The 24,462-nt window shown below is 41.4% G+C and overlaps 1 protein-coding gene across 1 annotated transcript in view; it reads left to right on the top strand.

Moving 5' to 3' along the window:
- The window catches only part of LOC108785072 (polycystin-1-like), a 72,258-nt gene that overhangs the window by 21,059 nt on the left and 26,737 nt on the right, over positions 1-24,462 (top strand). Inside the window, exons 8-26 of the mRNA XM_018554071.1 lie at positions 591-781; positions 1,835-1,947; positions 2,177-2,324; positions 3,098-3,351; positions 3,535-4,290; positions 4,408-4,539; positions 4,885-5,060; positions 6,509-6,633; positions 7,530-11,164; positions 13,393-13,533; positions 13,955-14,092; positions 14,242-14,524; positions 15,446-15,653; positions 16,229-16,385; positions 17,195-17,329; positions 18,950-19,091; positions 19,358-19,909; positions 20,965-21,124; positions 23,371-23,617. Coding sequence (XP_018409573.1) covers positions 591-781; positions 1,835-1,947; positions 2,177-2,324; positions 3,098-3,351; positions 3,535-4,290; positions 4,408-4,539; positions 4,885-5,060; positions 6,509-6,633; positions 7,530-11,164; positions 13,393-13,533; positions 13,955-14,092; positions 14,242-14,524; positions 15,446-15,653; positions 16,229-16,385; positions 17,195-17,329; positions 18,950-19,091; positions 19,358-19,909; positions 20,965-21,124; positions 23,371-23,617 — 7,693 coding nt within the window. The remainder of the gene's footprint in view (positions 1-590; positions 782-1,834; positions 1,948-2,176; positions 2,325-3,097; positions 3,352-3,534; positions 4,291-4,407; positions 4,540-4,884; positions 5,061-6,508; positions 6,634-7,529; positions 11,165-13,392; positions 13,534-13,954; positions 14,093-14,241; positions 14,525-15,445; positions 15,654-16,228; positions 16,386-17,194; positions 17,330-18,949; positions 19,092-19,357; positions 19,910-20,964; positions 21,125-23,370; positions 23,618-24,462) is intronic.

Raw genomic sequence — 24,462 nt, 5'->3', positions numbered from 1 at the left:
TATATATATATATATATTCAGTATATTATAAAACAACAATGTATCTACTCAAAAAACTAATATAAAATTGATCCTAAACTATCAGAGTTTCCCTTTGACAGCAGATGCTCCGTTGTAGTTCAGCAGCAAAGCTACAGGTAAGACAGGCTAGGCTTTGATCATTCTTTATGTGATGCTGTCACATGATCAGGAGCAGCAGACACATTCGTGCTACTAAGCTGTCCCAGTAGGAACACTGACAAAGGTCCTAAACCTTTCATACCCTACTCTTTGTTTACATCAGAGGGCTGGCAGCCTGCCAAGATTCCATTGTAATAGAAAGAAGATGAGATTTCTGTAACTATGTTGTGAACTTTGAAGATACATTTCTCCACAGTGCCTATAGCTGCAGAGGTAAATAAGGGCTTATTTTAAAGTGCTTTTACTGCTTCCTCAGAACATCTAAATTAGTAAGTGTACATAGTCTGGGTACTAGTTAACTTTAAAATGAGTGATGTCAAAGGTAACATAACTACAACAAGCGTTAGATTACTGTTAGACTTGTTGTTTCTTCCATTGGTTCCTACTGTGTCTGTCTTTCTTTATCTCAGTACTTCTCCAGTTTGGGTGAACATTTCACAGTCCCTAAAAGAGGCAAATAGGAGACTCCTGACTGAACCAGGCTTAGGTGATCATAAAATACAGGAGGATTGCCTGCACCTGTCATTGTTACACGGGGAAGTTTATCGGAGGAGCCCCTGTCTAGAGAGAGCACCTTCTATCTGTGAATGCCGGGCAGGAGGTCTGTATTTTATATAACTGTAAATAATGTATTGTAGACCAATCATACATGTCCAATGCCTGATGCAGACTTGGATCCAGTGCAATCGGAATGTTTTCTAAGCCTTCCTTTGGCCTTTTAGCAGAGAGATAGCATCTTTGAAATGCGATCTCCTACTTTTATGGCATATGATAAAGGAATTATTTAATTAAAGAGTTGTAAAGCCCCAGCATATCCTCTCCTGTTATAACATCAGCATTGCAATAGGAATACATACCAGAAATGTTTTTGATAATTTAATCAAAGCTTACTGGAAAAAAATCCCTTTTATGTAATTAGTGCTGCCTTCCATCTGCCCATCACTTTCATCAACTTCTTGGATTCCCAGTGTGCTTTGCATCACTTTCCCTGCTGCTTGATAAAATGCAAGTTTTTCACTACATGTCCCATATCCCATCATGCATTGCTTAAAGCAAGCAAATCCACTTTGGTTCACACCATTTTCATAAAAATGGTGTAAACCTGCCCGCAGTTTCAGTGCATTCCAGACCAGACAAAATGAGACATGCAATATTTTTCTGGTCTGGTCTGGAACGGACTACGCTGGTGTAAACAGAGGCCAGAAATAGCATAGGGATACTTTAGGATGCATTTTGGGCCCGGAAACAATCTGCTCTGGTCTGGAGATGATCCGGACATGGTGTGAATGGGCCCTCAGTGTAACCCCAGCAAGGCATAATAAATATTGTACCTGTCAGTATTATTTTTCCCTACTGCTGCAAGGATTTAAATAAAAAAGTTAAAGCTGGCAACAGGGTCTCTTTAGTCATCAGCTCTTCATAACAGAGAGGTTAAGGAGCCAGCATCATTGCCTAATTCTTTGCTGCTGCTGGAAATAATCTTTATAGGGATCCAACTGGCTCAAAGTTTAGGTGCAAACATATTTGGAAAATAAATGATTGGGCTCATGAGCCACTGTACAATCCCATTCACTCTTTTAAAGCATATGCGGTTATAGTATTGCGTCAACTGTAATAAGATTTTACCCTGCATGCATGTGTTTATCTTTTTTAGTACGTCTCCCCGATGCCCCCGTGTACCTGGTAGGTGTGCCGATATTTGATGATGCAGACACGGAGAATGCCACATTAACTCTTTCACATAACAGACCACAAAATGATATTGAGGTAAGCGTCAATGTTCCATTCTGGATCCACTTTCATTTCTGGAACATTCTTCTTGATTATTACTAAATTAAATTCAAAATTAGATACAAATAATGATCTTTAAAGGATCATGTAATTGGTTTTTAAAAACAAAAGTCAGGATTAAAAATGGAGTCTTTGTTCACCTTCACAGAAAACAAATGCTGGCTTGAGTGCCTCATGCTCGGTCCCTGCAATTTTTCTGTTGTAGGTAATGGTTTTTCCTGGGCTGTGGTTCAGCCACTCAGGGTCTCTGCTTGCCATGGATTTGGGGATTCAGCCTGTACAGCATGAACTCCTGGTTCTAATCCAGATTCTGCGCCCATTCTGCAGTCCAGAACAGCACTTGATCCCACCAGGTATGTCAAAAATATATAGTACGGATAGTTTGCTGGTAACCTCTATAACAATACTCTAGTCTTACTTTGCCAAATATAAATTCTAGTTGAACATCAAAAATGAAGTGCACTTTCACATGGAGGAGGTTAGCAGATGTTTCTGTCTCTGGAGAAAGTTAGTTGATGCACAGTTCTATGAAAGGGATTAGCAGATGCCCTGTGGAGTATGGAGGAGGTTAGCAGATGTTCCTACCTATGGAGAAGGTTAACTGATGTCCCCATCCATAAAGGTGGTTAGCAGATGTTTTTGCCTATGGTGGAGGTTAGTAGATACCCCCTGCAATGTAGGCGGTAAGCAGATGCCCATGACCCAGCCTATGGAGGAGGTTAGCAGATGTCCATGTCTATGGTGAAGGTTAGCAGATGTCCCTGCCTAAGGTGGACGTTAGCAGATTATTCACCTATGTAGGAGTTTAGAAAATGTCCCTGCCTATAGAGGAGGTTAGCAGATGTCCCTGCCTATAGTGAACGTTAGTGGATTATTCTGCTATGCAGGAGGTTAGATGTCCCTGCCTATGGAGGCATTACCACGTATCCCATAAATTACTTTTTATCTCTACTCCCCTGTCACAAATTGGCAGCTCCATTTTCCCCCCCTCCTCTGCAAGTAGAAGTCTTTAGCACTTTGCACTTTACTGCTTGCTCTCTTGTATTGAATAAGCTTCATAAATCTACTGCCAATTCAAAACTTTCCAGCTTCATTGTAAATTAATTTGCACACTTTCTTTTGATAGGTTGTGTAGCGCTTTGGTCTCCATTTGCTACATGCAATCCACAGCCCCTGTGTAACACAACTGGTGACTGTCCTAGTGGGAGGCAGTGGTGTCCACTTAGTGAAACCTGCCTGAAACTCAACCGTCCATGCAGCACTTATACCTCTGCACGTTACCCACACCCACCACGATACTCAGGGGTTCCCCCCTCATATTCACCAGTTGCCGATGTGCTGTTGCATCTCAGTCCCAACATGAAGGAACGAAACATACAAGTAAGCTTATGTTTTCATTGCAAGTAATGCCAATTGAGTTCCTTTTTAAAGGTCATATGAATAGGCTAAGGAGCAGTGCCACCATCTTCTTCCCATCTAGTTAATTTGCCTGTTCACCCCATGATCCACTTTATGAACAGTCTTTGATTAATGATGATTTTGAAGTAGATTTTTCTCTTGCAGGTCCAGTTGTCCCAATTGTCTCACTCTGTACACCCAGATGATATACTTTCCATACAGCACACTGGACACAGAGAGTCTTTCTTACGTTGCAAATCCAGTCCAGATTCACCCTGGCGGCAAACCTATGCCAGAATGACACACCTAGGATGGCTGGAGGACTATTTTCAGCTAAATTCTGCCATCTGGGTTGACGACATAGTCTGTGACCTTCGTGTCCTCTATGGATCAGAGTTACGTAGCCTAGTAGTGTCCTCACTGCTAAGCAGCTTTCAGGAAGATGGGATGTATGTAGTCAGCGCTGCCCTAAGCAATGGAGTTAGCTCAACTGTAACAAGCTGTGATATCACTATTCTAAGTCCTGTCAGTGACTTGCAGATTATATACCCCTTGCTAGGAACTGATGGCCTGCATGTAGGCACTCCTCATCCCACCCTTGTGGTCATCAGTGCTCAGAGCTCCAGTCCAGCTTATGTTCAGTGGTCAACAGTGGCACAAAGTGGAGAGTCAGTACTGCAGCAGAAATGTCCTTCAGATATTTCCTCAAAATTACCTGTTTGCGACACACTTTCAATAAATGTTGGCTTTGCGTGGATGTGGTTGATTCTTGACCACCCACAAACTACTACACTGACCATCATGGTGACCAATGAGGTCAGTTCTATCAATCTTACCATGCCAATCCAGTCACATGATGCCATTCAAGGACTCAGCATTCACTCCGATGGACCAGATCATGTTAAGCTAAATCAGACACGGGTGAGTCCTAATGTTGGAATTTACTCTTGAAATGTCAGCAACATAGAGAATGCTAGCACAGTTTCAGACCTACAAGTGTAGATGGTAACGTCTGCCAATACAACTCCTTGTTCTCAGATCTTCTCAGCCACAGTGACGCAAGGGTCATCTGTCACATTCACATGGACCATGGATAACAATGAAGGATTCTCATATAAGGGAACAAGCTACATGGTGACATTCAGGACTCCTGGTATCTATCAACTTAAAGTAAGTCCATCATAATTGCCTAATTTACAGCTCCAACTGCTTAAACATCTTCATATGTGCTATGTGTGATAGCGATATCCCAGTCCTTGTGCTTCATTAACTGCTGTCAGTCATCCTGACACATGGACAGGGTTGCAAGGGCACATAGTCTGAACATAGACAGAAATCGCTGAGCAGAATGAGGGATAATATCTGCCCATCTTCATGCAAGCAAGCAACAGATCTTATCAGCTAACATAAAGCCTGGCAAGCAAAAATATTATATGTAGTGCTTTCAGAGCTGGCTGTATTAATTATCTTCTATACTAATGAATATCTATATGTGATGTTTGTATCTTTTCCCAGGTGGTTGCTCAAAACTCTGTCAGCTCCCAGGAGAAGGAGATGCTCCTACAGGTAGAAGGAGGTATACTGCTGCCGGAAGCTGAGCTTGTTGTTTCCTCCACAGTGCTGTTGGCCTCTGAGACTCAGACAATACTATTCAAGATACAAGTGCAAAGATCGTCTGATGTGACCATAAGGTGACTTTCCAATAACCTTTTACTGGTCTACCTTCAACAGAATGATTTTTAATTGGATGGTTTATTGTTAGGGCTTTAAATCTTTAAATCATAACCTGCAGTAAAAGGCAAGGACCAGTTATAATGTCTGGGCCACCTCCCCCTGTGGAAATAACTTAGTTTCAGGTGCAGAATGTACCTGTAAAAAAAGTTAGATTTTACCCCTTACCTTGACCTTGTCTACGGACCGCAACATATAGATAAGGATGATGTCACACTTCCTTCATTGAGATCTTGGGGAGTAAATAGCAGCTGAAATCTCACAAGAAGATACTGTTGTAAAGGACTGGAGTATCTTCTCACAACATTTGACCTGCTCTGGAACCTTCACGTAGGGATGATTATTATTATTATTATTATTACATAGTATTTATATAGCGCCAACAGTTTGCGCAGCGCTTTACAATATAAGGAAGACATTACAATTCAAGACAAGATGGTAAGGAGGGCCTTGCCCCTGAGTGCTTACAATCTGAAAGAGGAGGGGGAAATGATACATGAGGAGGTAGCTGTGTGAGGATGAATTATTTGAGAATGTGAAGGTTCAGTGGTTAGGTCGAGGTGGGATAGGCTTCCTTGAAGAGATGAGTCTTTAGCGAACGCCTAAAGGCAGTCAAGGTCGGAGATAGACGGACAGTTTGGTGTAAAGAGTTCCAGAGGATGGGAGAGACTCTAGAGAAGTCCTGGAGGCGAGTATGGGAGGAGTGGACATGGGAGCTGGAAAGCAGGAGGTCAATGGATGAGCGGAGGGGACGGTTAGGGTGATACTTTGAGACAAGGTCTGAGATATATCCGGGGGCGGAGTTGTGGATGGCTTTATAAGTGACTGTTAATATTTTGAATTTTATCCTCTGGGCGAGTGGAAGCCAGCGTAACATGATAACATCACACCCATTGATGCAAAAGACAGGTATAAGGCAAGCATGAAGCTAACGCCTTTATTTAAAGGTATATTGTGCACCTATCAACACCAGGTAATTTTTTTACAGGGGTCAGGGGCCTAGACATTATAAGCAGTACAAAGCAAGGTCCACTTTAAGAATAAGAGCTCTTTATTGAATAGCTGGATTGAAGGCTGGATGGCTCAATTTTTGCTTTAAAAAATGTAGATATATTTATCAAACATATAGATCTAAACATGATAGCATGCAATGCCATCTTAACCCTGACTATGTATTCCTCTTTTGACTTTTATTACTACATTTGAGGTCAAGGCTCTACATACAGTAGGTATGTACATTTTATTGTAAAAGTCTTTTTATTGATGATAAAAAAATTAAATAATGAGCGCCTATTAGTCCTATTTCTGGTCATTTGCACCCAAATAGCTAAGGTGATTTTTTTTCTACACCAAGCACATATAATGGAGTATGTTCTCCAATGATTATCATTATGTACTATCTCTACAGCTGGGACTTTGGAGACGGCAGAGCATTGCTAAACAGAAGTTTTTGTGCTCCTCGTGATATGCAGAATTCTGAAGGGTTCCTGGTCACGTTGAATGATACAGAAAGCCATGAATACATCAAAGAAGGTAACAAGTTGGAGGAAGATTAGTGTGATATAAATTTGTAATGGGAAGGGACATGGCCTTTATAAGGAATAATGAATTGTCATCATTCCCACTGCAGAGATTTGCCCTCTCTGTTTGTTCTGTTGATCACTATCAATGGGACCTAAAGTGGGGAAAATCCATTGGAACAGGAACAAAGGGGAAATCCTCCAATATGGACATTTGTTCTGATGGCAGCTCTCTAAATGAGGATTTTCCTCACTTTATAGAGATTTTGTCTTATTTCTTACCGTGTCTCAAAAATGTGTTTTAGATTAGACACTAGAGGTTACTTCACTACTAGATCTGCTTGAAAGGGCAGTGCCCTATCCACTATGTGTAGTTATCCAGCCATGCTCCCTCAACGAATGAAACTAGGCTAATGGAGCAAAGATTCTGGGTATAGAGGAGCGTGAATTCACCTGTGTGACAGTGTTTGGGACTGAGCACCACCAGGCCCAACCACTGCCATGTGTATGTGTGTGTGTGTGTGTGTGTGAGGGGGGGGATGCCATGATGTAATTCCAATCTCCAGACTCCCAAATTAGTTGACACTTAGACAGGCTGGGAGGCTGAGGAGGTGACAAGGCTGCATGGCCCATTAAGTACACATGCCAGGGGAGGGGTGCTTTATGCATGGACAAAGTGAGTGTCCCTTTAACAACTGTTGAGATAAGATATGAGATACAGAAAATGCATTGTTTCCAGTGGCTTAGACAGTTCATAGACTTGCATTGTGCACCGCTTAGAAGTAGTAAGCTGAACCTGCATATGTGATGAGCAAAAATGGCCACTGCATATTTAATGCGCAAATATGACATTAAAATGGGAAAAGACTAGACATTCTATAGCTAATGATAAAAATGTATTCATTATAGGTCAATATCACTTGATGGTAAAGGCTTATACCAGCGGCTCTGAGATTACGAGGACTTTGCAGTTACAAGTTGTCCATCGACTCTCCAGCTTGAGTGTGAAAGTAGACCATTTTGCTCTTGAAGTGCATGAAACGTTATCATTCTCTGCTATCTGTCTTCCTTCCCACTTTGGTGTGACTGTCACCTGGAATTTTGGGGATCAATCTGAAACTTTCCAAAGTAGTGATCTGCAAATACAACACATCTACAAATCACTTGGCACACACAATGTCACAGCCACTGCAACCAATGGACAAAGCTATGTAACAGGATTCTTAATGGTGACCATTGAGGAGAAAATTGAAGGCCTGCAATTGTTAAACAATGGACCAACCGAACTGGGAGCAGAAACTATAATAACCGGCTCGCAAGCTCAGGGCACAAATGTTATATGGAATTTCTACATGGGGGATGGTATATCTTACACTAACCAGTCAAAATCTTCCGTAAGCCATACATATGCCCAGTGTGGCGATTTCACTGTTAGAGTAATTGCTAGAAACTCTTTGAGCAGTGTCAATAGTTCCACTTTTATTCAGATATACATGATTCAAGTTAATAACATCCTCCCTGATGTTATTACTAGCCATTTGAAGATCCGGTTTACTGCAGACCACGCAGGGCCACCCTTCGTGCTTAAATTTTGCTGGGACTTTGGAGATGGCAGTCAACCAGTCCTTGTGCAAGGAAAAGCTGAGGTGTGGCATAGCTATGTTGCTGCAGGTAATTATACACTGAAGCTACTGGTGAGTGGACAGAAAATAAGCAATATTTATAGCAAAATCATTACGGTAGAAGATCAGATTATTGTGGCTACCATTAATGCATCACCTGCAGTCGCTAATGTGTCCCAATTGGTCCTTTTCAATTCTTCGGTGCAACCACCACCAGATCCAGTGCACTTCTATTTGTATGAATGGGATTTCGGTCTTGGAATGTTACCTATCAATTCTTCCTCACCAGAGATTAGATGGTATTATGAGTTTGAAGGACATTATAGAGTCACAATGACTGTGTGGAATCAAGTCAGCCACTACAAGACACAGTGTTATGTGACTGTTCAGAGACCCATTATGTTTGTTTATATAAGGCATAATGGTGGAGATGTAATCTCAGCTGAAGTTGAGGTAGCATTTAATGCAGTCGTATCAGATGTCTCTGCTAATTTCCTATGGAATTTTGGCAATTCATCCCATGTAGGTTTTGGACAAAACGTCTTGCACAAATTCCATGTGTCAGGTAACATAACGGTCAGTCTCCAGGTAAAAAACAGCGTGAGCCTTGGTAAAACCTCTGTTATAGTATATGTGCAAGCTCCAATTAAAAAATTGTGTCTTAATGCTGACCATGTGATAGCAAAGACTAAACAAATGGTCAATTTTTTTACATCCTTGTCTAGTGGGGATAGTGTGCAATATTACTGGTCAATGTGTAAGTCATGTCCAAATGTGACTGGACCTTCAAATATCTCTCATATATTCAATGATCCAGGATCCTATAGGGTTAGAGTGACAGCTAAAAATTTAGTAAGCTCTGCTGAAGCATTTATCATGGTAGATGTGCAGGAGCCAATTGAAAATGTAAGTGTTCATCAACAGTATCCATATGTGGTTGGCTATGCTGGTCTTAATGAACCTGTTACTCTCACGGCTCATGTTGTCAAAGGCACCAACCTTACCTACCGTTGGGTGTTGTGGCCTGGGCCATGGGAAAGCAACAGTTCATCTGTTTCTTTCCACCCAAATAAATTGGGAGATATTTTGGCAGAGGTTTGGGTAGAGAATGTCTTGGGAGTTGGATATGCCCAAACTCAACTCAAAATCTTAGAGAGAATAAAAAGTGTTTATATTCAAAAAGCTGCAAGCTTTGTTGCGCTTGGAACTCCAGTAAATGTAACTGTTTTTGTAAAATCTGGTAGTGAACTGGAGTATGCTTGGCATCTTGGAGAAGGTTCAGCAATGCCAATGAATCAAAAACAGGCTGTGACTTTATATTTCCTTACCCCTGGTTTAAAGAACATTACGGTTACAGTGTCCAATGCTTTGAGTTCAACCACTGTGTCAACGGTATTGACTGTGCAAGAAGTACTGTCCAACCTTAGCATTGGCATCGAAAACACATATAATTCCCTAGCAGTTTTGTCACACAAAAGGATTTTATCATACAGTTCAGTAGAAAGTGGCACAGATTTGACATGGAAATGGACAGTGTCTGGAATGAACAAAGAATTTACATACAATACCCAAAACATGTCGCATATCTTCACAGAACCTGGGCAGTATTGGCTGTGGCTTCAGGCCTGGAACTCAGTGAGCATTGCAAGCACATCCCTTTCATTGCTGGTGCAGGATGCAGTGAGTGGGTTTATGGTCAGCACAGAAAAAAATATCTTCTGCATTGGACAAGAAGTCAAATTTTGTCCCAGCATTCACCGTGGCACAAATGTGTCCTTCACAATCATGGTTCCTCAGTTGAAGTTCTCTCAGACCCTCATTCATAAATGTGGTCACCTTAATTTTCCCTCTTCTGGTACATTTAAAATTTTGGCTATTGCATATAATAAAGTTAGCAGGGCCAACGTTAGCCATAGCATTCAAGTTGCAGAGAGCGTGAAAGGGTTGAAGGTGATAAGTCTTCCAACTTTTTGGCCTGTGGATCAAACAATGCATTTAACTGCCACCCTGGAAACTGGACATGCCACCGTATTTCAGTGGACCTTCCAACAAGTCGGACAACCTGAGTTTACCCTTATGGGTCAATCTATAGAATTCACTTGTCTCAAAGCTGGAACACTTCTTGTTCTTCTCAATGCTAGTAACCCTTCATGCTTCTCCTCTTTTACATCATCAGTGACCATCCAATCACCAGTAACCAAGGTTTACCTGCAGAGCAACAGCAAAGAGGTTTTCCTGAACCAGTGCGTCACATTTCTTGCTGTTGTATCTGATGGGTCAGACCTACATTTCCTCTGGACATTTGAAGGGGATGAAAAAAATATTACAGGTATGGAGACTTCAGTTGAATACTGTTACAACCACAAAGGGGATTATGTGACCCGTGTTTCTGCTTTTAATCTGGTGAGTCAAGTTTATGCTCAGACAACTGTAAGTGTCAGGTCACTGGAATGTGTACAGCCCCAGGTCCAGATGCTAAAACTGCCAATGTTTTTCTACCGATCCATTGGTGGAAATTTTGAAACCAGTGTGAATCTAAAAGGATGTACAAAATACAGAGCGATATATCTATGGCAGCTTTATAATGGGACAGATTGCTCTGATGACTTATTAGCTGTCCCAAAACTGGACATATCCAAAACGTTCTTGTCCATTCCTGGGCGCACACTTAGCACTGGGATTTACTGCTTGCTGTTCACCATTACTCTTGAAGGAACACCGCTCTCTAATAATGCAACACATGTTTTTCAAGTCAGACATAGCTCTATCGTTGCTCAGATACATGGAGGCTCAAAACGAACTTGGCCAGTAGACAGAGACCTATCTTTGGATGGTACGAAGTCTTATGATCCAGACCTGGATGAAGGACATAAAGAGACAGATATGGAGTTTGAATGGAATGTGGAACCACTGAAGAATGAGGTGAGATAGTCAGGATTTGTAATTTATTGTAACATTAGAAAGATCAGGCAATGCTGGGAAATAACGTGTGGGATTTGTTACTGGAATAGGAGATACATTCATCAAAAGTTGAACACATTTTGTGATATCCTGAATATGAAAAAAATAAACAGAAAAGCTTTTATAGCCCAATAAAACATAAGAATGCACAGAGAAGGTGCTTTTAGAGTGGACTGAACAAATATTTGTTTCAGATCCAGAAATTAATATATAAGATCTTGTATTGTAATCATCGTAGAAAATTGTTATCAGACTGGTTTGGAGTTTTTGGATGGAAACATTCATTTTATGGCAGCACAGTGGCTAAATGGTTAGCACTCCTGACTCCAAACCAATGCTGCTGTTCTTCATTCACTTCTCACTTGAGATGCTAACTTCATAGCTTTTTATGTTCTCCCATATGTATGAGGGTTTCCCCTTTAAGCCTAAAAACATTAAAGTGTATCTAAAGCCAACGCTACTTTTAGTTTTGCGTAGAGTAGGGAAGGGAACCTGTTAGGTTTTTATGCTATCTGTGTGCATGCTAGGAGTCTAAACCTTAGTATTTGCCCTTGTAAGCATTGTCACCGACCGTGACAGAAAGTGATGAGAAATTCAAAATACTGTTACTGTTGTTACCGGAGGGGAGGGGAAATCTTGCAGTGGGGACATCTCTTAGATGACAGCTGAGAAAGGAATTCCCTGTACTTTGTAGAGATTTTCTTTCGTCTCTGGCACAAGACGTGAAGGATGTCTCGTGACATCTCTGACACAGGAAGTGAAGGGAACCGCCCCATGAAACATAGACAGCAAAATATAAACTGAAAGGAGTTTTAACCCTTCCCTACTCTATCCAAAACTAAAACAGCATTTTGGCTATACATACACTTTAAGTTTATTGGCATCGGGCTACTTTGGACTTGGCCTGCTTTTCCACCATAGTTGATCCAAGGCCAATGCTGAGAAAGGAAGTTTGGGTGTAGGGCTAGCAAATTGGCAATGAAGCTTCCTATGTCAGGCAACATGAAATAAGCTCATCACTAGTAATGAGGTTCGGCTTTGCAGCTAACCATGTTTTCAAGATTTACAATCCTAGCAAATTTATATAAACATTAGCCTAGAAGAATTGTTTTAAAACCATAATGAACTGCAGGGCCATTCAACGGTCGCCAGCAGGCTTAGAAGAGTTAATAGCGGGGCTTTTGGTAAATCCAACCCCTCACTAGTAAAAGGAGGGTGCACAGAGCAGCCATAGTGTCAACATATTGGCAGTTGCTGCAGAGAAAGCATAGGGAAAGCTGAAAAACTGCATAGTGACAATATAGGGTCAGTTAGGAAACTGTAATTTAAATTGGTTGCTAGCTTTTAGGGCAATCAATTTCATTTTCAATTTCATTTAAGGTTTGGATATATGGTCAAGGGGTTGAGGGATAGGTCAGGGATAAAGTATTTACAAATTAGCATACAGTTGAAATACAATTTTTTGGACATTTTGTAATTCCTACAAAAATTGTCACGCCAATTTTCCAGTCCAAAAACCATAACAAGGCCTTGACCATTTACTTTTCCCCACTGTGGTCAAAGCAACAAAGCTTGGTCAGGACTGGGATAGGCAAGTGAAGGAAGGAATGGTAACTCAATAATGAGCCTACCTCTGTGCTCTCCTCCCCAGTCAGCAAGCTTTATTTGTTAGATGCACAGCAATGTGAAGTGTTGTAAAGCGTGATTGACTCTTCTCTCTTGCAGTCTAAATGCTAATTTCCAGTGGGTTACAGAACATTAGTGTAATTAAAGATTGATTCTTTATAATGAATAAATTAATGAAATCAATATTTTTTTTAATATATCTGTTTACAATTATACTTACTAATTTTTAGAATATGATAAATTGTGTGTTGCATTTCACACCCAAAACTACAATTGCAGCTGTATTTAGTCCAAAACAACCACCTATAGAGTGTGCATTATATACGAAAGTGCCTGCAGGAACAACCTTCATGGACAGTCTATATTGTCTGTGGTGACCACCATACTCTCCCATTTATGCTCCTATACCACACACTGGGGGAATTCCAAGGAGGATTGGAAAGTCTATTTGTGAGGGAATATATAGCTGGTATAAGATAGTTCTTTAGACTCTATCTGTAATTTGTAATAGTGAGAGCTCATTCCCTTTAATTACTTATTTTTTCTTGTTATGTGTTTTTAAGGGAACATCCTGCCCTCTGCCTCCTTTGCCTGCTCTACCAAGGATCTCAGTCATTTGGGCAGCACATTGTACCAATAAATCATTTATTTTCACCCTAAGCATACGAAAGCCTGGAAGAAATGCAGCAAAGGCCCAGCAGATAGTAAGTGTGACTGTATTGGATACAAATGTTATAAAGCTGCCACATAATTTGGCCCAGTTATAAGTTCAGAACTTCTTTAAAAAAATATGTTTTAATGGTTTCCCATTATATAAACTGAGAAATGTTGAAAATACAACAGCTTATGCTAATGTAGTGTTATGTCTTTTGGGCACTGGATGGCGCTCTGGTTCAGTGTTAGTCTCTATGCTTAGAGTTACAATTCATGCTTTGATCCTGTATTGACTTTGCTGCCTAAATGATGTAATTAATAGTGTTGGTAACATCTCTAAGGGAGTATGGGCTTGATTACTAAATGCTCTTGCATTGCTGAAAATGTAGGTAAAATTGTTGGTAACAATTATTGATTTCAACACTTTTGTTTAAGTACCATTTTCAGGCTACATGTTTTCCTTCTCTGCAGGTCTTTCTTCATCCTGGCAAAGTGTTACCAGTCTTCATTCGATGCATCTCATGCCACTTATCATCTCCCTATCAGTTCAGCCATGATGATCCTGTGATTTTGTATGGTGACTGTGATACTTGCCACAGTGATACATTGGTGAGAGATTCCGACATTAATGACAAAAATATTTATTTGATTTAGATAGGAGGCAACTATGATGGGGCAGGCTCTAATACATGTCGTTTTTTGGATTCTGAAAGGTTGAGGGTTATATTATATACACAAATGTCTGTTATGTCTTTCAGTTTACTTGGAGTGCTAAAGACTCCCTCGGGCATCCTCTGACCTTGGACAGGAACACAACCACCAGTGGGCCTAGGAGCCCTGAGCTTGTAATCCGGAGAGGAGTCCTGCAGGATTATCTGTCCTATACATTCTATTTGCGGGTTACTCAGCAGAGAGAACCGGAATGGGGAGAAAGCAGCATCACCCTTATACCGAACAAGCCGCCAACTGGGGGGGAGTGCTCACTGCTTCCCCAACACACCATCTTGTGGTTAGAAACCCTCTTGGAGTATAACTGCACAGGTGAGTAGCCAGCAGAAATAGCATACTGCAGTCACAGGTATATGCTTTTTGTAATGTGGTTGTAATGCCGTGTTCTTCCCACTGCTGATAGTGTGTCTATGATTTCTAAAATGATGCAGTTGTCACCTTATAATGTCTTCCCAGCCCTTTGTTTCTTCTACTTATAAGGGACTGTTATAATGGACTCCCCTCCACCATGTGCCTCAACATTTTTCATCACTGTAGTGTCCTGTTGACTGTTTGGACCAATGAATGCATGTAGTACTTTGCTGCATATTGTGTGGTTAATGACAATAATCTCTTGCAGTCTCATGTTCCCAATCTCTTGATGTTTCCTGCAACATGTCTGCAATCTCAAAGCACAACTCTAGCATGTTTAGCAATGTGTAACCATCTCTTGTATTTCTCTGGCCATAGTAGTCTCTGACCATTTCCTGTAGTAAGGTTGCAGTATCTGACTCTCTCCTGTAGTATGTCTGCCGTCTCTTACTCTCTCTTGTAGTTTGCATGTAGTTTCTGATAGTCTCTTGTAGAATGTTTTCAGTCTCTGCCCATCTCCTACATATCTCCTCATATACTGAATATTATGTGTGGCTTTTGATGGTGATGTCAGGGTCCACAGTTGGAGCCCAAGTGGTGGAAGTTGATCACCATTGCTGTAGTATTTTGTCCTCTTCAGTTTTGCATTTTGCCTAATAACAGTCACACCCTGAAAGAGGATTTCGGATTGGTCACAATAAGTTGCTGGTATTTGCCTTGAACAATAGAAACATATGCTCATTGGCAGGCAGATTCTGCATCCCTGACTTGTTTTCCTCATGCCTATAATGGCTGGTGGCCAAAGCAAGAGAAGAACCTGATCTCAAGATTCCCCCCCTTCCATAGAATGATCATACCGATTAGAGTCTGTTTCTCTGCTAGGGTGGAGGGATCCTGATTTGGACACTCAGCTCTTCTACTCCTTGTCGGTTGGGCTTTGCTCTGCCAGAGGTTGTCAGAAGCTCCATTTATACCGAGGACTGAAAAATCAGTATGGTGTGCGGCCTCCTGCGGCCATTGAGCTGAGAGAAATTCAGGTGTATGTGGAAGTGGAGGACGCGCAGGGAGCTCGCATGCTGGCATTGAACCGGTAAGGTCTAAGGTTGTTTGGATGGTCACATCCCTGACATACAGCTGTATGCAACGGAGTACCTAGGCACTCTCACTTATCAGAAAGTGCACTGTTATTTTTCAGGAGGAATCCCAGACATAATTCCAAGTACATTTCTACATTTCCCTATAGCATAGCCAAACTTTCCTTCCACTTTAAAGTCTAATTTTTGGCACAGTCAGTTAGGAAAATCGACTTGTGTAGGCGGAATGGGAAAAAGCTTTGTTATACAGTACATTTGTTTAATGCACTTAGGAGTCAATTTATAAATCTTCTGCCAAGCCATACGCTATGCAATTGCAGTTCACACAGCATTCCCACCACTAGATGGAGCGGAGGAACATAGGAAGTTATCTTATTTATTTACCAAAGTGACAACTAACATTATGTAACTAAGGTGGGCCTAAAGTGTTTTTTTTTTTAATAGGGCCTTGAAATTTTCTATCCTACCTATTTTTAATACCAATGTTCTCTTATAAATAGAAAAAGATTTTTGGCATTTGCTTATCTGGCAGAACATAATGATTTTGTTGATTTTTTAATTCTCTTTCCAGCACTATATTGATTTCATTATCCCAGGTATCACCTGGTATTTCTACGACTCAGTGGCTGAGGAATCACAGCAAGTCCATCTTGGAGCACATGAGCATAGTAGGTGACACTCCGCTGGTGATCCAGTTGGCATTGGAGTTGGTCACCACTCTGAGCCTGGTGAGATATGATGATGGCAATTGTGTAAGGAGATGCTAAAGTGTTAATGTTCTTACGGACATGAGATGAGCAAAGCCCCTGATCCATTTGTCTATGGACAGTCTGCAGCATCTGAACACCTGTGGCTGATTGATCCCAAAGAACAATTGATCATATTTGATGTATTTACTACAAATGATCAAATAATGGAAAGTTTACATTATTCTCTCCTCCGTGAATATTTGATCAACACCATGAGATTTTACTAAAAAGTGATCTCAAGAACAAATTACTAGTTAACTACTGTTTTTAGCAACGTGCACAGCAGCCCTCTTGGTGAACTCCTGGTGTCCCCATGTGACATCAATACCCTAATATGAAAGTACTTTACTTCCTTATTGGGATAGCACTACCTCCTTATTAGGCCATTGCAATAACAGAGGGGAAGGAATTTTCACACCATAATCCCTTTTGGTGTTAAAAAGCCAGATCCCCATTGGATGATCAAAAGAACAAGGGCTTCCTGTTCGGGAGGTCATTGTGCACTGTGGGCACTGAGTGAATTGGGGTTACCGGTGAAGGGATTTGTTGCTTCCAAGCAACTCTTGGGTGGAAGTAAACTGGCCAGATTTGCTGTGAGGTCCAACTTGCATAAAGTAATTCACTCATCCCTACAAGATTTTACAAGACAATTGCTATTGCATTTCTGAGATTAGTCCAGCTACAGTTAGTGTCTGCACTATGCTGCATTTTCTGACCTTCTTGTCAGGTCTGTGAGTAAATGATGTGATACACTTTAGACGACAGTAAGCCATGTTTTCCCTCCACAGGGTGATAATATAACTGAAGAAGAGCAGAATTATCTTAGGCTTATCCGAAACAATGTGACTCGTGCTGTGTCCTCCATACCACTCTCCAGTCTTTGGGAGGTAGCCGCAGTTAGCGCAGCCTTGACACAATGTGTGGTAAGTTTGTGCAAGTTGATCATCATAGCAGTGGGAGTGCTCTCCTTGTATGCCAATGGGTGGCAATATGGTGGACTTGCAGAAGAGAGGTATCACAGGGGGGGCGCTACTAGACTGCCGATATTCACTAGCAGTCAAAAGAGTAGACGACTTTCAAGAGACCTCCTTTATAAGGCCCAGCATGTGTGGGGAATCGCAGTATGACCATTACGTCACAGATCTTTTAGTAGATAAAATAGTTATTTAAGTGGGCTTCTAAAGGGTAATTATTGTACAGTGCTACCTCGGTTCACAAACTTAATTCGTTCCACGATTCTGGTCACAAACCGAATTGGTCGCGAACCGAATCAAACTGTGATCAGACCGCGATCTCGACTAGGGAAAGCCACAACCACGTGTCAGAGCAGGGAAGATGGCTGCGGTTGTGTTCTTTACCCGATGCGGAGGTCATGAACGGAAGCAAAATTTTGCCGAACTTCCTGTTCGCGGACCGAATTGTTCGTGAACAGAAGCGTTTGTGAACCGAGGTACCACTGTATTTACTTGGCTGCAGTTGTCCACTAAAGTGAAACCCCAGCCCAAAGTTTGTTATAGATAAAGTAGGCAGGTTTAGATTCTTGCCTGTGTTCATTTGGAAAATTATTTCCAGCCCCGATTACAGTTTTTACTGGGGCAAAAAATTCCCCTGGAGACAGTTGTCACCAGAACAGAAGGTAAGTGCAAACCTGCTGTTGGGGACATCTGTCCTGGCGGTGACAACTGTCCAAGGGGGGATTTTCCTTCCTTTTAGGAGGATTTCCTTTCTGGTATATTGTGTCTCCAGCACGGGAATTGATGGAAATTGCGGTTTAAATGGGCCTATGGTAAAAACATAGTGTGCCCCTTATTTATAGACCACATGGGGCAAATTGTATAAAAAAATAGGTATACTTTATGTTTCTCAAGAAAACCGTATGCAGATTTTCCCCTTTGAATCCCCAAATATGTTGCCTTTTTATGATATAAAAATCTGAATAAAATTAATCTGTACTTTTCTGATTTTGGTGTTTTGCTCCTTTTACACACTGTCCCTACTCGAACAAAGCGACGACGTTCAGCTACCACTGCTAGGAGAGCTGACTTAGGAGAAATTAATTCTACACTGCCCTAGACCTGATTGAAAACACCTACTGCTATAATAGATCCGGCACCCAACACGTTTCTTCTACTTTCAGAAGTCTGTTTGTGGCAGAGATGCCCCTGGCCAACTTTGCCTGATTGCCAGACCTCTTTGATGCTCTGGCAAAGACCAGGTAATTAATGCCTTGGTAATAGTCACATTTCTGATAGGATGCACAATATCCTTTGATAAATATATGTATAAGGTTAGAAGATTCCATTGAAATCTCCAATCTGTAAACACAACAGGAAATGAGAGCAAAGCTGTCCTATGAAAAATTACCTCCTTGAAGGTTGTCGCCAAAACAAGTAACATCAATACAAACCTGACAAAAGGTCTAACCCCTAACCACCCCAAAACTAAAAAAAAAAAAACAGCTTTACTATCTTCCATTTAACATGTCCCTATGCCCAAGTATCCTCATATCTGTGTAATGTTATGTTATTTGTCTCATATTAAAGGGTGTTCATCATGACATGGATATGCCAGTATGGTTAAATGTCCTGAATACCACAGAGAAAATGATCCATATGCTGAATGAAAGGGGTGCCCACAGACAAGGACCTGATGCTGATATACCACAGAACATCCTCACTATATTAGGTAAACTATATTCACTTCTTCACTGATCTCAACAATAGTTGAGATGGCCATACACCAGTAGAACTTAGTTTGAAAAAAAATAATTTTTGGAACGTATGATCGACCTTCCAATAGTTAAAGTGGTCAATTTGACAATCAATTCAGTCCCAAGTAACATCAAAAAGTTTTAAACTTTTTATTCTTATTAACAGTTACCCATCCAATGACCACTGTGATATGTATAACATTTATCTCATAGAGCCTTCTGTGTTTACATGGTTTTTCAGGTGATGCTTTGGCCTCCTCATATTCGGATGACCTGTCTCTTACTGCTTTTAACCTGACAAGGGCTCTCACTGTATCCCTTGGAAGGTCATGTGTCCGAGGTGAGGATCCTCTACTTCTTGCTGTTCCTGGTGTTCGGGCACAAGTGACACGAGTTTCTACCGAACCCTCCCTGGGCTTTGCTCCTTTGTCATTGTACCAAACCTCTAAACCTCAGAATCTGTCACATACCTTGGCAAGTTACCATGAACTTCTTCAAGTGACCATTGAACTGGAAGATAACCCGTTTCCTGCAGGACTTTCTCTAAACCTCACCATGTCTTCTCGGTTGGTTGCCTTAGAGTTCACATTCATTAATGGTGAACCTGTACCTGTTAAAGACTTGCCTGAAGACTCTGCAATCCAGCTGACATTGCCCATCAGGGAGGAGGTTGTTCTAAGTCCAGTATCAGCTTTCATACCGCCAAGGGGTAGTGCCAACTTCACAATGACTACCAGCATGGAACACATATCGGCAGGCATGCATCTACATATTAGTTTTACACAGCTGAATGGTAAGCGGGATCTGGGAAGAATTAGTGCATGTATAAAGTTGATTCCTTCTGAAATCAATGAACTTTGATCTAATAGATTTTTTAAATTTTTTTATTGGAGTTGCCAAGTTTAACCAATCGCCACTTTGGCAAGGGCACATGAGAGATTAGAGGATAGTATATACGCAGTCCACTCACTAACAACAATCTACACCTACTTCTCTACTACAGTATATCATACTGATTCCCATTAGAACTCATGCTGGAATACATCAGGAAAAGCATTCATTGCTTCATGGGATATAATCTCATCTTGCTGGTTAGACCATCGCAGCTCTTACATGCTAGAGAGGAAAAGGATTCATATTTCTCCTTATATGAGTACATATATATTTTCTGAGTACATATGAGTATATATATATATCATAAATCTCTCATCCTTGTATTCTTTGAGTATTTATTTTGAAAAATTGTTCTTCTGTCTGTTACTCTATTCAAGTTACTTTGTAGATTGTACAGATTTACAGACCTGCACTCATACGTTATTTATGGCTATGTTTCTTTGATCGATACATAAAGACAATAAGAAGGACTGAAGCACTTACCTTTCTCAAAGCAACTTCTGCCCCAGGGTCCCTCTAGTGTTGGTTACATAACCAGAAATGTGGTTTTTGGTTACATGCTCTCTGTGGAAGACGGTGCTCAGTTTAGACTGGCTTACCCACTTCCCTTGTTTTAACCAGAGATCTCGCCAAATACCTGGGCTTTTGCCACTTGAGGTAATTTAGAGCAGCATTTTCCCCAAGAAGGATAAGTATCTCAGCAGTTCTATTATCCTTTCTCTACCCATCCCAGCAAGACTGTTCTCTTTACCGTTTAGTAAGTATAGTTCCGTTTTAACCTTACTGGTTTGCAATGAAATGACTTGCAGTGCCATAAGTATCTCTACTGACCTACGAAAACAGTATCAATGTCTCCGCTGTAAATAATTTCACAACGCTTTTGACTTTTTGTAATTAATCTTACTTTGCCAAGAAACTCAAAAGGCCCTAAAATCATTTACTTTATACCTTCAGAGTCAGACTGGTCACTTGAAGAATCCCCAGAACTGTTAATTTCATATGGACCCCTTCAATTCTTCAATAATTCTGACATGCAAAGGATTCATATGTTGAGGTTCTCGTTGGGTGAGGAGAATACACGGAATCTCACATTGCTTCTTCCCAGTACTCGGAGGTATAAACTTATCGTTATCTATTCTTCATCTGTAGCTAATATGAATTTCATATTTACTCAACTATAATGGCCCAAATGTTAACGTCAGCAACATATTGCAAAGGAATGTCAAATGCATGTAAAGAACGCCCATCAAATGTCAAGCCAGTCTGTTGCCTTTAGGTTTTCGTGTCATACATGGCTCTGAAAAACAAAGGTATAATTCATGAGGAGCACTTTGGGGCTGATGTATAAATCTTCTACCCAGTGTATAGCTGGGGAAATGCCATTCACATGGTATTAGTGCCACTAGATGGAGTCTAGGAGCATTGGAATTTCCTATGCTCCTCAACTCCATTTAGTGGTGGTAATTCTGTGCAAACAGCATTCATCCAGCAGATTTATACATCAACCCCTTTATGTCACTGTGTCTCCCTTGAGGTCATAAAGAAGGTGTCACTCTCAGCAAGCTTCCAATCACAAAAACAATCAAATGGATGAATGCACACTACCACCAATAGTTAATAGCAATACTGTAGTATGACCTGAAGTGTTGGCAGTGGGCTGCTTTGATCTGTTTGGATGTTTTAGTCAGTTGTCAGCAGTCAAAATTGCCTAAAAAGCACACAGGAGATCAAAGAAGCTGCCATGTGAAAAAGCAGTTTTAGGTAGCATTTGCCAATAAAGTCCAGGTAAAGGTATGAATATAGATTTGCAGCCAGAAAATCAATATACTAACAACCTCCATTTTATTAGTCTCACTGCCACATTTCCAATTTAAGCAGCTATGCTGGGTGTCTAAGGCCTGGTTCAAACCTGGGCGTTTTACAGTGCGTTCCTACGCGCTGTAAAATGCTCAACATGTGAAAACCAATGATTGCCTATGGGCATGGTTCCCACCTGGGCAACGCGCTGCAAAACGCCCTGTGCCCAAAGAAGTACAGGAGCTTCTTTGGTGCGTTTTGCCGCGCGTTTCCATTGGTATTCCAGAGTGTGGATTGGGGCTAAGAAAGCGGTAACCCCAAGCCACACTCGGGAATGCAGCGTACAGGTCTTACCTTGTCCGCGATCCCCGCTGTGTCCTCCGGCAGCTGCCGACTTCCGGGTTCCGTCCCTTGCGAGCAGCCGCGTCGCAGGGGGTGGAGCCGGCGGGAAGTTTAAAAGTGAAACTAAAAAAAAACAATAATTTTTTTTAAAAATAGAGAAAATAAAGGAAAAAAAATCATACCGCCAGTGAAACGCGCATTTCTGAACGGAAAAACGCGCTAAAAACGCGCTGAAAAAATACGCTGAGGTGTAAACCCAGCCTAAGTATGACGTGCTGTTTAATAGGCACCTGAGTTAGAACCAGTGCACTCAGTAATCAGTATTCAGTATAAGAACTGGTTAGACACACCCCTCTTACATAGTTACATAGTTAGTCAGGATGAAAAAAGACACAAGTCCATCGACTTCAACCTATTAAGTCTCAATGCCATTCATGTCTGTGTGAGGACACATGGTGAAGAGTGTGGCTGCTACTCAGCTCTACCAGTAAAGAGCTCTGGGCTGCCAGAGCCGGAAGCATTATCAGGAATCAGGAGTTTTTTTAGGAGAGCATTATCCAGAGAGGTGAGCATTATCAGGAAAAAGTATTTAAACATTTTTTAAACAAATAAATCAGTCACAAATCATAGCTTGCGGTGGAACAGGGCTATAAAGAGATCAAAATGTGTGAGACTGCAATTAGACTTTAAAGGAGAATTATGGGGTTATGTCTTTTCCCCATAGTTCTCTTTAGGGTAACGGGAGGACACAAACTAGCGTCCTCCCGTCACCCTAGGATCAGTATACCGCGAGCTGTAGCTCGCGGTATACTGAGACGCCGCAGCTGAAGCGGATCCCGACAATTGTGCCGGGATCCGCCCAGCTGCGTGACTGACAGCTGGCTCTGCCTATCTCCGTCCTTTCCGCCAGTCAGCGCTGGTGGATCGGAGTGGGGAGGGGGGAATCCAGCCCCTCCCCTGTCATGGCAGAGAGCTGTGACAGGATCGAGAGGTGAGCGAACGCCGGTATGTGTTCGCTCACCTCCCGATCTACTGAGCCAACCTGTGACAGTCTCATTGTCACAGGTCGGCTAGAACTATGAGGTGAGTGAAAAGCACTCACCTCATAGTTCTCCTTTAAAGCGGTTTTATGATATATAATGCAATTTGTATGTGATGAACCTTTAACTGTACAAAGACATTAATGCTGTTTTCTCTTTCCTGTGGATTGTGGTGACTCAGTGGGTCGTTGCTGGAGTACCAGATCAATATCACAAGTCAGCTCTCCATCAGCTCCATTTCGGTCTCCGTCAGCCTCTTCTCCAGCCTCTGCCAATACTTCCATGTGCCCAGCCTGACATGGAGAACAGACGGCATGAGCCCAAGCAATGCCAGTCTTCCACATCAAGCCGTGTGCCGGGCCCAGCACCTTACTCTGTTTGGAGCCAGTCTGTTTGTGCCTCCGCACCAACTTGTATGGTTGTCCCCTGTGAGTATTGAGACCATTTCCTGAAGTGATTCTGTCATGAGAAAAGAATGAAGGCTGCCATTGCTGGGCTGGGAATGTCAGTTCCCTGGCTCATTCTGATGTTTTGACTTGAATACGTTCTCGGACCTGGAACGAGCATAGACAAAAGGAATTTTGACACTAATGATACACATGATGCAGTCAGAAAAATTAGCAACTTCCATTTTCATAATCTTAACGCCTCTTTCCTGTTAAAGACATTGTGGGTGCCGGGTGTCTAAGTATGACTGTGCAGTCTAATAGGCACTAGAATTAGAACCCGTGCACTCAGTAATCAGCATTTGGTAAAAGAACTGGTTGGACATGCCCCCTCTCATCCTCTGCAGTTCAAGTGCGTGAGACACTTGTGTTGTGGGGTGTGGCTGCTACTCAGCTCTGCCAGCATAGAACACTGGAGTGGGAGAGCTAGAAGCAGCATAATCACTGAGAGGAAAATGTATTCAAAAGCATTTCTGAACAAAAACCAACCACAAATCACAATTCTGACACTCATTATTAAATTATAAATTGTTGAAGCCAGCTATAGCCAGGCATCTATCATTTTAATAAGAGGACCAGAAATGGCTTCCCCCATACTTTTTTATTGACTGGGTCACTTTAATATGTACCCATTTTTTTCAGGGTGGAAATTGGAAGTACCAGTGGTACAAATTACTTTAGTCATTAATACAACAGTACTGTCATGACTAGAATTTGACAGGGTGTGGGAAGGGCTACCGCGTTCTTTTTTTTGTTTTGTTTAGGTTTTTCTTGTAATATAAATATGTTATATACATTATGGGCAAAAAATTATTATATATATATAA

The sequence above is a fragment of the Nanorana parkeri genome, unplaced genomic scaffold, assembly GCF_000935625.1.
Source record: "Nanorana parkeri isolate BGI_ZX_2015 unplaced genomic scaffold, ASM93562v1 scaffold141, whole genome shotgun sequence".
NCBI classification, from domain to species: Eukaryota; Metazoa; Chordata; class Amphibia; order Anura; family Dicroglossidae; genus Nanorana; species Nanorana parkeri.
Note: the sequence above shows the minus strand (reverse complement) of the source record. Positions and strands in the feature narration are given on the sequence as shown.